The 12,981-nt window shown below is 55.9% G+C and overlaps 2 protein-coding genes across 2 annotated transcripts; one reads left to right on the forward strand and one right to left on the reverse strand.

Moving 5' to 3' along the window:
* Positions 1-3,627: 3,627 nt before the first annotated feature.
* Positions 3,628-7,207, forward strand: CAV3 (caveolin 3). Its single transcript, XM_015875457.2, has 2 exons — positions 3,628-4,050; positions 6,387-7,207. The coding sequence occupies exons 1-2, from the start codon at positions 3,937-3,939 to the stop codon at positions 6,726-6,728; spliced, it is 456 nt and encodes a 151-aa protein (XP_015730943.1). The 5' UTR covers positions 3,628-3,936; the 3' UTR covers positions 6,729-7,207.
* Positions 7,208-7,436: 229 nt separating this feature from the next.
* On the reverse strand, positions 7,437-11,657 carry OXTR (oxytocin receptor). Its single transcript, XM_015875456.2, has 2 exons — positions 10,638-11,657; positions 7,437-8,640 (listed from the first exon to the last, which is right to left on the reverse strand). Exons 1-2 carry the CDS (start codon positions 11,560-11,562, stop codon positions 8,393-8,395), a joined length of 1,173 nt encoding a protein of 390 aa, XP_015730942.1. The 5' UTR covers positions 11,563-11,657; the 3' UTR covers positions 7,437-8,392.
* Between the last annotated feature and the right edge of the window lie 1,324 nt (positions 11,658-12,981).

A 12,981-nucleotide genomic window follows, 5' to 3' on the forward strand; every position in this document is an offset into this window, starting at 1 on the left:
CTGTGGAGCAGAGCTACAATAGGTCAGGAGCAGGAACAGAGGGAAAAGCAGCTGAAACCTTTCACAGGCAATGCTCCTGGTGCTAGAAATAGGCCTCTATATTCCATGCTGTTACTAAGGGCCTAACCTCCCTTCCAGGGCTGGAAAGGGCAATTTGATTTGTATGCACCAGGAGCCTTCTGAGCACGCCACCCCATCGATCAGCTCTGCAAGCAGCACTCCGCACATCTCTGCAATGACATCACCCAAAAAGCAGCATCTCCCCTTATTTATGAGTGGTAATGTGCCTTGCTTTACAGGTTTGCATTTTATTTTTGGCTGCCTTATACAAACACTTCACATAGTGTTTTACTCAAAGCTCAGCTTACCCTAACTGCCTTCAGAGAAGGGCTGGGCTCCTGGCACCCATCCTTGGGCCACATATCTCCACAAATATCTCTACCAGCATATAGGCAAGAGAGCCCCGCACATCCTCCTGGGCTGGAATTGTCAAATATTCCTACAGTGGTAACAAAGTGATTCCCAGGTGCTATGGGGGATCATGTGCTTTAACTGTCAGGTTTCTGACTGCTTTCACCACAGCATGATGCAAAACTCCTACCTGAGCAGTGACCACAATCACCCATGCACTGGCACTGTCCCTCCTCACTACCTGAGCCCAGACCCCAGACTCACAGACTGCAGCAGTGCACCTCTGCTGAAAGGGAAAGCATTATTCTATGGCTGCATGGGTTTTGATTAAAGGAAAAAACTAATCAAGCCTCACACAGCAGAATTAATAGCCAGTGGTGAGATAGGACCCCAGTTCTCATCAGCAGTACACAAACTGGTCAAATCTGATTATAGAAGCACCCAGTTGGGTATGACACAAGTGATAAATCAAGAGAAGGTCTCACTAGATAAGGCAAAGCCAAAACAAGGCTATTTTAAAATGAAAATCCAGAAGAATTTAGAGTACTGAGGAGAGAGATAAGCAACCGAGAGCAGCTGAGAACACAGGCAGGGCAGAGCAGGGCACAGGCTCAGCAGTGCTCAGCAGTGTGAGCAGCTCAGCCCATCACCCTCTGCCCTCCCAGCACAGCCCCCAGGGCCTCAGCAACCCTTCAGCATCAGCCAGGACCCCACAGCTGAGGACGCTGAAGGAGCAGCTGTGTTGCTGAGGCACCCTGACTTCTCCAGAACCTGATTCACTTCATATTTTCTTCCAACCTGAAACAGGACATTTATTCAACATTTAAAACACAGCTTTCTCCACGGCCATAAGGATGTGATTAGGAAGTAGGATCCAGCTAGAAGCAATGGGCTCAGTTAGTGCCTGCTGAGCTGCTATGGCACAAGAAATACAGCTGTACTTGTTTCCTATAATGCCCAATGCATTGGGTCAATGAAACCCAGCACAACATGCAGTACCTGGGTGCCCACTGCCAGCTGTCTGCCCATGTCCCAGATTCACACAGAGCCTCTCACAGCCACTGGGCGCTTTGTCACACCACCAGCACTGAGCTGCTCCAGCTGCAGCCCCATAAGAGCCAGGACATGCACATCTGAACCAAAGGAATCTCGTAACCATTCAAGCAAAGGGAGAATTGCTGAGTGCAGCCTTTTCCCTGCTCTGTGCTGAGCGGCTCCCAGAACTGCCCCTCTGCTCCTGACACCTGTGGCACACAGCACCCACCTCACCATGTGAGAAGTTCAAGCTCCCACCTGAGCAGCTGTAATGCAGGCAGGAATGGAAAATGACTTGGAAATTGAATCCATGCCCTGGTGTGTGTACAAACACCACAGGTTTCACTCTCCTTTAAAGGGCAATCTGCTTTGATTTGAAACTAACTAAGGAGACTCAAATGATAAATGAGTGTTTTTCTGTACTTCCACTCCAGCAAAATTTAATTTTAATTGACATTGCACTTGACAGAGCTCCTACCCAAACTTTTGCTTAGGAGCCACTCATTTTGGCCATGCCACAAAGCCCCCATTGCAGCCCTCACACTCCCTGGCACCCAGTCTGAGCTGAGGATCCAACCCAGCCCTACCAGCCTCCACACACTGACACTGAGCTCCCACCTGCAGCAGAGAGATGGCCCAAAGGAGCTCATGGGAGGAAGACATGAAAAGGAGCCTTTGATTTGCTTTTTAGAAAAGGTGAGAGGAGAGCTCTGCTCCAAGCACTGCAAGTAGCACCAAGCCCTTATCCCTTATGCTCCAACCCACATGGTGACAGCTTACACTCAATTGCAACAGCTCTGCTCATTTCCTCCCCCCCCCAACCCATGACACAGACAGAGCTGGGGTGGGCACTGGCTCTTCCCCTGCCCTGATTTCCAATACAACTTTGCCCCACTGTTCATCTATTTCTTTCCCCAGAGCTTTGATTTCTCCAGGCTTTATTTCTGCTTTATTCCACCCTGCTCTAGATAAATCTATTTCACTGTCTGGATCTAAGCAGCAGGTTATTTTGCTGACCTCTAGAAGGCTTCTGAATTCACAGCATGGTCCCTGCAGCCCTCAGGCCAGCTCAGGTCTTGATAATCGCTTTAGGAAACAAAATTCTCTCCTTGAGACCATGTAGGGCCAACTTGGGGGGGTCAGGCAATGGCAGCTTGGTTTATGCAAAGAGAAACCTGTCAGAAGGTTTCTAGCAGATATCCCAAATGGAAAGCTTAGAACTTCAGTGTGCTCTGGGTGCAGCACAGCAGCATTCTGCATCAGCCCCTTCCTCCAGCAGGGCAGGCATCAAATATGTTATTGCCTACACGTGGCAATTGAGCTTCTGGTTGTCACTAATTGCTAACAGCCTTATTGTTCAACTATTTCCAACTGTGCATCATAACTTGTGTGGTGTCCCATTTTCACTCTGACAGCACCCCAACCTATTTATAACCCTACAAGCAGCTCCCAGCACTACCTCAGGTGGCTGCTGGCTGCACACAGACAGATAAGCTCATGTTTCTCCTCCCACGCCCTGGACACCAGAGACACATGCCTGCAGCTCCCAGCTGCAGCCCAAAGGCAGGGTATGACGCACACTGCAGGGCATGAAGCTGCACCCAGCTCTGTACCAGCTCTGCAGGCCCCACACTGCCCTACTGAAGCACCCTGCACTGGTGGGTGGGCAGTAGCATGGGGCAGAGCAGAGCAGATGCAGCTCCCCACCACACAGCAGCTGCACTCCTAAATCCAGCGCTGGCCCCCAGCCAAGCAGCATTTCTTCTCCATGAGATGGCTGTCACGCTCCTTGCCTCCGGAGCCCCACACACACCAGCACTGTGTGCTTCACTTGTCTTGCAGCAGCACCCATCACTGTCCATCTTCATGTTCAGCTTTGGTGAAAGCTCAGCTGAGTCCTTCTGCTTGAATGCCCACTGTCAGGATGGGGTTAGTGAAGCCCATCCCAATTCAGCAGCCAGGGCTGCCATCTGCCCAGCACCCCCCACTCATTCACCTCACAGCATTTATCCCATCCCTACCAGTGCCACTTACCCTCACCAATTTGCACTGTTACTTCACACCCATTTTGCTTCTGTCTCATAGGACGGCTTGGGTTGGAAGTCACCTTTAAGATCCAGTTCCAACCCCCTGCTATAGGCAGGGACATCTCCCTCTAGACCAGGTTGCTCACAGTCCCACCCAGCCTGGCTGTGAGTGCTTCCAGGGATGGGGCATCCACAGCCTCTTTGTGCAACCTACTCCAACATCTCACCCACATAACATGTGCTGAGAACATCTCCTATAAACTACATCCATAGCAGATTTAGCCAAGGATGTGTCAGCCCCCAGAACCTCCCCAGGCCATAGGGTCCCTCCAGCACAGCCCCTTTAAGGGCACCAAGGCGGCGCAACATTAATTTTAGCCTGGAGCGCAGCCAGGGTGTGGGGCAGCTGCTCAGCTCTCACAGCCTGCCCTCTGATCTGCCCCAGCCCTGCAGCACCAGAGCCATGGCTGAGGAACAGAGGGAGCTGGAGGAGAGGATCATCATCAAGGACCAGCACACCAAGGAGATTGACCTGGTGAACAGGGATCCAAAGCAGATCAACGAAGACGTTGTAAAGGTAATGCCTTCCTGAGTGCTGCTTTTAGGAGAGTAGCTCCCTTCCCATTGCACAGAGTGTAAGCAGCCAAAGCTTCAAACGCTGCTACAAGGGCCAGGGGCTGCACTATGGATGGTGGGGAGGGGACAGCTTGAGACCCTGGGCATATGGCCCCATTGATGCTGTAGTGCATGCAAAGAATGGAACTGCCCATCTCCATGGGCCTGAAAACATGAGGCTGCCCTCACTGCTCACAGCAGTGGGAAGCCAAAAATAAAATGGGGTCAGTCCATACCATTGTTTGAAAGGGAACCTTGGGAAAAAAAATGGGGAAGAAGCTGCTAGTGTTCAGCAGACTGAGCAGCAGAGCACTGAGATAAGCACTGTCCTGTTTGGAATAAGACCATTTCCCCTGCATGCAAGCACAGGGTGCAGCAACCTGCCTCTATTTTTGATCAAAAGGAGCACACAGCTCTGAAAAGGGAAAAGGAGAGAGAGAAAAGGAAAAAGGAAAGCGTCTTCCTAAACACTGACCACTGAGACTTGTCTGCTCTGTCAGTCACATAATGGGATTTATTGAACTTATACCAAGATAAGTTTGGCCCAATGTAGGGCAGGAGAGGGATGGGTTTTATTAAAACTATTGTGAGATCAAAGTGAACAGCACACCAGGAGGGATGGCACAGCCCATGCTGCTCAAAAAAGCTTCTGAGCAAGCTGTGACCTTGATGGCACCACTGAAAAACATTTGTGTGCTGAAATGTTTTGTATTCCAGCTGAAACCCCAGACAGCATATGGGGTGTGATGGGGTGTGAGAGTGATGGGCACTTTCTGCTGGGGTGAGGTGTACCTCCGGGCCCTGATCACTGCCCAGGGCTGTGCTGCAGGGCTGCTGGGGATACAAGCCAGCTGTGGGAAGGGGATGCAGAGCAGGAGCAGCACCCAACACCTGGAACAGGCCCCTCTCCCCGACCACAAGCCATTCCCATCTCACCCATCCCTTTTTCTTTCTCGAGCTCTAAAAGCTCTATGGAAGATTTCCCAGCCCACCAACTCACATAATTATACTACTTCCTCTGCTCTGAAAGCTTTCCAAGTATTCACTGAAGCCACCTCGCATTCTTCCAGCCCCAAAAATAGCCTGGACGATAAGCTGGGCAGGAAGAGGCACAGCCATGGCCCCAGCAGCAACACAGGCAGCCAAAGCCTCTCCTCAGTGGGCAGCAGCACACAAGGAAACTCCCTGGGCATACATCAAAGCCCTGAAGGGAGAAGCAGCAGCCAGACAGGCAGGAGGGCACTCACCTGCAGGCAGCAAATTCTTGCTACACATGGCAGCAGCACTTGGCGAAGCCTGGAAGCCACCAATCTCCTCCTGACCATGGCACAACACAGTGTGCAGGCACTGCCTGGGGGCACTCCCTGAACGCTGTGGGGCAGAGCTCAGCTCAGGATTCAGCTTGTGACCCATCTCACCTCAGTAGCCCCTCCTGATACACAGGAAGCAAAAGGAAAACAGAAGGATAACAGACTCCTCCTTATAGCCTGCTGCTACCTTCACTATCTCCTGATGAGCTGGCCAAGCATCTGGGATGTTTGGATCTCAGCTGGGAGTGGTTGGGGCTGCTCACCTGTGCCCACCTGCTCCCACCCATGGGGCTGTCCTGGTGCCTGCTGCCAGCTCAGGAAATTAAAGATGATCCAGAATGATCTTATGATCAAAGTGCTTCCAATGCACTTCGATGTTGCAGCTGGACATAAATGTATAAGCAGACATGTCAGCCTAACCAAGGAAAGGTACTTCTTTTGAAGTACCAAGATGGTTTGGTTCACATGTTCCCTAAAAATGGGTTCCACAACAGCAGGGGTTGTGCATGGTTCAGTAGCTTTCAGGAATATTTGCAATGCAGGGGTGTTCTCAGTGGCTATGTATAACCATGATATCCCTGTAAGGACACAGCTGCACTGATCCCTCCCTCTTCAGCAGAATGCAAACAGACAGAACTGGGTATCTCACCTCCAAATGTATAATAAAAAAATCATGAATCAGGAGAACCGTGGGGTTTTATTAGCTCAGGCACCTGATGCATGCAGGCAGCCTATGTCCTTGAATGCTAAAAAAAAACATAGGAATGGGCTCTGGTTTCCTTAAGTATGGCTGTGCCCATCCCTGCTCACGGCCATGTCCTGTGCCTATGGGCACAGTGTGGTGCTGGGCATGAGGCCCCTCCAACCTGGGCATGGCGTCTGTGCCCACCCTGTGATGGGAACTACTCCCTCCCACTGAGTTGTCCCTGCACACAGCAGCTCCCGCAACTTGCCTTGTGCCAATGCTCTGTCCTTCATCCTGTGCCAGGTGGATTTCGAGGATGTGATAGCTGAGCCCGTGGGGACGTACAGCTTTGATGGTGTCTGGAAAAGCAGCTACACCACATTCACCGTCAGCAAGTACTGGTGCTACCGGCTACTCTCAGCCGTGCTGGGCATCCCCCTGGCCGTGGTCTGGGGCTTCCTCTTCGCCCTCATTTCCTTCTGCCACATCTGGGCAGTGGTGCCCTGCATCAAGAGCTACCTGATTGAGATCCAGTGTGTCAGCCGCATCTACTCCCTCTGCATCCACACCTTCTGTGATCCACTCTTTGAGGCGCTCTCCAAGATCTGCAGTAACGTCAGGGTTGCGCTGCGGAAAGAAACCTAAATCCCAGCAGCACCACAACCACTGTGCTGTGCCGGGCCCTGAGCAGCCACAGTGCACCCATCGGGTCTCTGCTGCTGCTCTGGGGCTTTGAGCACAGCTGTCCTTGGGATGACAGGGACACAGAGGCACCTTGTGTGCTCTGTTGGCACTGCCCCGAAGTGCTGTGCTGAACCAGGGCCTGGGAGGTCTCTTTGTTCAGATATGATTCTCAATTTATTCTTCCCTCAGCTCCCAACAAGTACTCGAGGCCAAAGTCCCTCCTGGTGTGATGCCAGAGAGGCACAGTTTGTATGATGCTGCTCTGCTGCCCTCAGGAACGTAGCACAGTGCACAGCACTGCACCTCAGGGTGGCTGCAGTTACATGTAAAAAAAGGTATTTGAATGTTTGTAGGGAAAAAAAATGTTTCTGAAAACACTTTATCACAGGTACTTTTTTAAGTTTTTTGTTGGAATAAAAATAATTGAAAACCATGTTGGAATTACGTTCTTTTCAGTGTGTTGCCGTTGTTCTGCTTGTTCCCACCCTGAGCCAAATCCCAGCCCAGCTCCCGCCACCTCCCATCCCTGCAGCCCCACAGGCAGCACACAGCACCCTGCTGTTTCAGTTTGGCCCTTTAAGGTCATGATTGGTGTCCCCCAGTGGTGACAAATCCCTGGACCCCAACCCTGCCCCACCACCAGGAGTGAAATAAGATGAACACAGGAGCTGTGCTTTGGGAACACTTTAAACCAGTCTGGTGCTGAGATGGGCTGTGCTGGGTCAGGGTCAGCAGTGTGCCAACAGTTCCCTCAAAGCTCCTGGAAAAACATGCAAAGGAACGGCACAACCTGACAGGTGACAATATACGTGTTGGTGACAGTGGGAAAAGAAACTGGTACAGATTTCAGCGCGCTGCTTTCATACCCACTCCCAACACTAAGGCTGAACCTTGCTGCACACACAGGGCTGCAGGCAGTAAGGGGGGCAGCACTGGGTCCCCTCTAGTACCGCACATGGAGCCCTGCACACAGAGCTCAGCACACTGCCCTGTGCACAAAAGCACCCTCACACCAAATGCCATGTGTAATGCATCGCACCCATCCATGGCCTTTGTGCTTTGGCACAGTGCTCGTCTTGCACCTCCCCTCCATCAGGACACGGTCAGAAAGTTTTATTTACAGGTATTCCTTAACAATTAAAAAACCCATGCCATGAGCATGACTGTGCATTACAAAGCAAGAAGGCTGCATCGGTGGAAAAGATAAAACGCTATCAACTGCAAACCCAGAAAAAGTGCTTGGCCTCGGGGGACCTGATGGCAGCTCCTCAACCGCATGGAGCCCCAGCATAACCCAAATGCCGTAGGAGAAGCCCGGAGCACGCTCAGCAGATGTTATTGCACAGATTCCCATTCCCATGCTGGCATTGCTCCTGCCAGCACGCAGTCCCCGCCCTCAGCCCCATGCCCTGCTCTGTCCCATCTCACTCCACATGGGGTGCAGGTGGGGCTCTGGTGACGGTCCATGTATTAAAGCCACCAGTGGGGATGTGCTCAGGTGCCGCTCAGCCCCGAGCCCTCCTGGCCGCTGCCCAGCCCCATCCGCACAGCCGTATTTACACCTATTTACACAGCACTCCCCTCTCCCAGTCCCAGCGTTTCCCAGCTCTTGGCCCGGCGTGCCCTCACGTGGCGGCCGGCTGCGCCAGGCTGCGCTGGCTGCTGCTGCGGCAGCTGAGCACGAAGGAGGACGAGTGGCTCTTCCTGCCCACGCTGAGCTCGCAGGCCGGCCGTGCCTTCAGGTACCGAGCGGAGCAGCAGAGGAAGCGCCGCATCAGGTCGTGGAACAGGTGCCCCGTGTACAGCATGTAGATCCAGGGGTTGCAGCAGCTGTTGAGGCTGGCCAGCAGCATGGCGATGATGAACGGGGAGGCTGCAAGGCAGAGAGTGCGTCAGGGTGCGGAGGCCGAGGATTTCCCCTATGGATCCTCGGTGTCCACGCTGCCGCTGTTAACATGAACACCGCATTGGCACAGCACGGAGCGCTTTCCCTCCCAATGAGCTCAGACCAGCTCCATCCCGTCAGATCAGGGCTGAGGACCTACAGCCTCGCCAGCCCCGCGCCCCAGCCCTGCTCTCTGTGCCCTACTGGGAAGCACTGGCAGCAAGGACGTCAGTTTGGGTCTGGCTGTGCCTGTTCCCTCTCCGCATCAGCCAAAATACACTCACACCTTTGAAACCAGAAGAAAACCACAAATAGTGGGTCTGGTTTCCAAATTCACCTTTAACCTGCTCACCCATAATTCCTGCTCTAGTGCCATCTGCTCCAGCTGCTCTTCATTTCAAATGGAGATAAAACAAAATAATGGGAAATTGCTGAAAACTCTAGGTGAGAGAACTGAGCTTCTCCTACCTCCTATGCTGACAAACTGTGCTTCATGGAACTCATTGTGCTTGGCTGCACCATGGAAGGAACCCTTAGGAATGCCCCAGGAGCACCCCAAGGGCCAGCTTGGCCTGCCAGGGCGAAGGCTGGGGACATTACACGGCAGGTATGGGGATGTCACACGGAGTGACTCCCTGCTCTGCACAGGGGCCAGCAGAGGCAGCAAGCTGTTCTGAGAAGGGCTGTTGGGAGCTGGAAATGGGGCAACACAAGCTATCCTATGATCCTGTGAAAAAGCTGCTGCAGAGGAGTTACAAAAGTGCCACGGGATGTGCCACAGCCACGCAAAGGGCTCGGGGAGAGCAGGGCTGCAGCCCTGTCTGCCAGCACAGCGCAGTGCATGGGGGCAGGACTGACAAACATGCAGACACGGCCGCAGTCTCTGAGCAGCTGCAGCTGGGAGTCCAGTGCTCCGTGCAGCCCTGCGGAAAAAGCACCAGCGTGTTTACCCGCTGATGGGTCAGGAGAAGCCCTCGGGGCTGCGGGTTGGACATACAGCGAAAGGGAAAGACAGCATCGTCAGTATCAGAAAATCAGACATTCGGACTAGACTTCATCAGGTAGAAAACCAAGAGAGAGCTGTCGGGAGCATCCGGGAGGGTTTTAAAAGCTGTGAACATCCACACCTGCAATAAGTGAGCAGAGAGCAGCAAGAAAGGGGCAGCGAGGGCGGGCGGAGCCGGGCAGGAGAGCTGCTCCTGCGGCTGGGAGGGCACACACACGGGCTGCGGGCACATCGCGGTCCCACCAACAACCCGGTACAGGCGGGCGGACAGGACACAGCCTCAACTGCCGCGGCGAGCAAAGAGCACCGAACAGCAGCCCGGTGTCGGCCGGCGGCAGCCCCACGCTACGCTCTGCTGCTGGCCGGGGCGGTGCGCCCATAGAGCCGCCCCACAGCTCACTGCTCTGTCCTGTCTCGCAGCTCACGAAGTTGTGCAGTTTTTCCTGCAGGCGGCTTTGCCCCTTGCAGGGGCAGCAGCGTCTCGCACAGCGCACGGATCTGAGCCGGGCGGTGAGTCTCGCTGCATGCAGCCCCAGGGATGGCAGCAGCAGCCAAAACCGAGCGTAAAACACGGCAAAGCCGTGACACCGCACCCAGGAGGCAAACCTTGTTCTTAAATCAAAGAGCTTCTGGAGGACCTGTGCTCCAGCCAGAGCCAAACAGCAGCAGCACAGTGCCCAGGCGGGTGGGAATAGAGGGGGGGGGGACGGGAGGACAGAAGAGTTGGAAGCAAAGAAGTCAGCGGTGGGGACAGAGCGGTTCAGCAGGGAAAAGAAAGGACTCGGCGCGGGGAACGCGCGGCTCCAGTGCGGGGAGCTCAGGGGCAGGTGCTGCCGCATCTCCCGGTGCCGTTCCATGCTCAGAACTTCTCCTCGTCCCCCGTTCAGCCCCCCGACACCCCGAGACGTTGCTGTCTCTCGCAGCCCCCGGCCCGGAGCATCGCAGTCCCCCGCGCACACACCGCGGGAGGAGGACGTACCTTCGTGCGGAGCGTTGGTGTCCCACACCGACCACATCTGCACGAAGAAGAAGGGCGTCCAGCACACGATGAACGCCAGCACGATGATGAAGGTCATTTTGACCGTTCGGATCTTGGCTTTGGAGATGAGCCGCGTGCTGCTGACCCTGGCGAACGCCGCTCCGCCGCGGGCGGTGGAGTTCAGCTCCCCGGCGGGCCCGTGGGCCGTCTTCAGCTTCACGTTCTGCCAGATTTTGAAGCTGATTAAGCCATAGCAGACGCTCAGCATCAGCACTGGGATGATGTACACCATGAGGGTTATCCAGGTGACATAGGCTTTGGGTCCCCAGGGCTGGATGAAGTCCGCCCAGCAGTCATACACTCCGTTCCCCACGTCCCGCAGGGAAAAGATGTGGATCTGGGGGATGCTGACCAGCAGGCACAGCAGCCAGGTGAGCAGGACGGAGACCCGGTCCGCCCGCCTGTGTAGGGACCGCAGCGGCTGACAGATGGCCAAGCAGCGGTCCAGGGACATCAGCAGGAGCATGTAGGTGGAGGCGAACATCCCCACCACCTGCAAGTACTTCATCAGCCGGCAAAGCAAGTCGGGGCCGTAAAACCTGAAGGTGATGTCCCATATGAGCTGGGGCAGGACCTGGAAGACGGCTACCACCAGGTCGGCGATGCTCAGGTGCTTCATGAAGAAGTACATGCGGGAATGCTTCTGCCGGGTGGTGTGGATGGCCAGCAGCACGCACAGGTTGCCGCTCAGGGCGAGGAAGAGAATGAGGCAGAGCACGGTCACCTCCACCTTGGCCATGTCCTCGTTCCGCTTCAAGGGGTCCGCGGTGCCGTTCCTGGCGGCCGCCCTGTCCTCGGGCTGCAGGCTGCCGTTCCCCAGCGAGCCGTTGGCCCACAGGCCGCTCCCCGCCAGGTACTTCTCCATGGCCGCCCCGCATAGAGCCGAGCCCCTCACGGCCCCTCACGGCCCCGCTCCCCGCAGCGCCGCGACCCCCCCGGGCGGCTGTGCCCGGAGAGCCCCCGGCAGCCGCCTCCCCCCGGCCCCTCCCCGGGCTCCCGCCGCATCCGCAGCCCGCGGCCCCCGGCGCGACAGCACCGCGCGAGGATCGGACGCGGAGGAGCCGTCAGAGGAGCCGCCGTCCGTCCGCCCGGCGATCCCCGGCCCCGCCGCCGCCGCACGAGGTTCCAGCGCAGGGAGCGCGGAGAGGACCCCGGCCCGGGCGGGGCGGGGATAGGGATGGGGATGGGGATGGGGAGGGGGCCGGCTCCGTCCCGCCCCGCCCGCGGGCACGGATGAGACCGCTCGGAGCTGCCGCGAGAGGGAGCGGCAGCGGCGCGGCGTGCAGCCCCCGGCCCCGATCCGCGCTCGGGGAGCTCCGTGCGGGGTGGACCCTCGGAGCATCCCCTTTGTGCGGCTGCCGGCGGCACTTTGGGGCTCTGATGCAGAAAAGCAGCGGCTCGTCCCTGAGCGATGCTGGGGCCGGGGCTGTCCCCGTTCCTCGGGGTGGGGAGCGGAGGGCAGACTCGTGCTGCTGCTCGCGCTGCGCTGCCTGGCAGCCGGAGCGGCGGCGACCCCCGAGGAGTTTTTCTTTCAGGAGGATTATCTGTGAGTACTGCTGAACCACCGCTAGAAAGGCAATACACTAAGTGGCCACGTTCGATACCGTGTGCCGTCAGTGCCGATCTCAACCCTCTCGTTGCAGAGCAGTGTTTTCTCAGGGCTCGCCTGCAGCACCGCGCGCTGCTCACGGAGCGGAGGAACATCAGCCCCTCTGCTCCCTTTCCCTGCGGGCCCCCCCGGCACCTTTTCAGCGCACAGCCCCAGCGGTCTCCCAGCACAGCGCTGCCGCCGTCCCACGGCGCTGCTCCCCGACAGCCGCACCGCTCCCACCCTGCGGCCCCGAACAAACATCCCCGCAGTTATTTTTAAAGATTTTTTGGGAACCTTTTGCTCTGTGTGAGATATAAAAATGTTAAACGCTTTGGCAAGTTCTTCCCTCCAGGGTTCACGCTCTTCCTCCAGGCAATAAAACGCTGTGGGAATCACTGAGGACAGCAGCTCTCCATGGGCAATGCTTTTACTTTCTTTCTTTCTTTCTTTTTCTTTCCCCCCTCGTTCTGCCCTTTTCAGGACAGTTGGGCAGGAGGAAGGGACCTCGGTGAGATCCTGGCTGCAATGGAATCAGCTCTGAGCTGCATTTGGGTCTGGTGCCGCTCCGTCGGCATTCCGCTACAGTTGCAGTCTGTGCTTTGGGAGGGGGGTGGGCCTGAGGTGTGGACCCTGTGATGGAGCAGCACTGCTCCTCCGTGCAGTCAGAAGGCCATCAGCCATTGGGGTCTCGCA

The sequence above is a fragment of the Coturnix japonica genome, chromosome 12, assembly GCF_001577835.2.
Source record: "Coturnix japonica isolate 7356 chromosome 12, Coturnix japonica 2.1, whole genome shotgun sequence".
Taxonomy (NCBI): Eukaryota; Metazoa; Chordata; class Aves; order Galliformes; family Phasianidae; genus Coturnix; species Coturnix japonica.

What these genes read in the sequence shown, in the direction of transcription:
- CAV3 (XM_015875457.2), top strand. Translation starts at nt 3,937, where the DNA reads ATGGCTGAGGAACAGAGGGAGCTGGAGGAGAGGATCATCATCAAGGAC. An exon ending in TCAACGAAGACGTTGTAAAG is followed by an intron (nt 4,051 to 6,386) that starts GTAATGCCTTCC and finishes ATCCTGTGCCAG; the next exon opens with GTGGATTTCGAGGATGTGAT.
- OXTR (XM_015875456.2), bottom strand. Translation starts at nt 11,562, where the DNA reads ATGGAGAAGTACCTGGCGGGGAGCGGCCTGTGGGCCAACGGCTCGCTG. An exon ending in CACCAACGCTCCGCACGAAG is followed by an intron (nt 8,641 to 10,637) that starts GTACGTCCTCCT and finishes TCTGCCTTGCAG; the next exon opens with CCTCCCCGTTCATCATCGCC.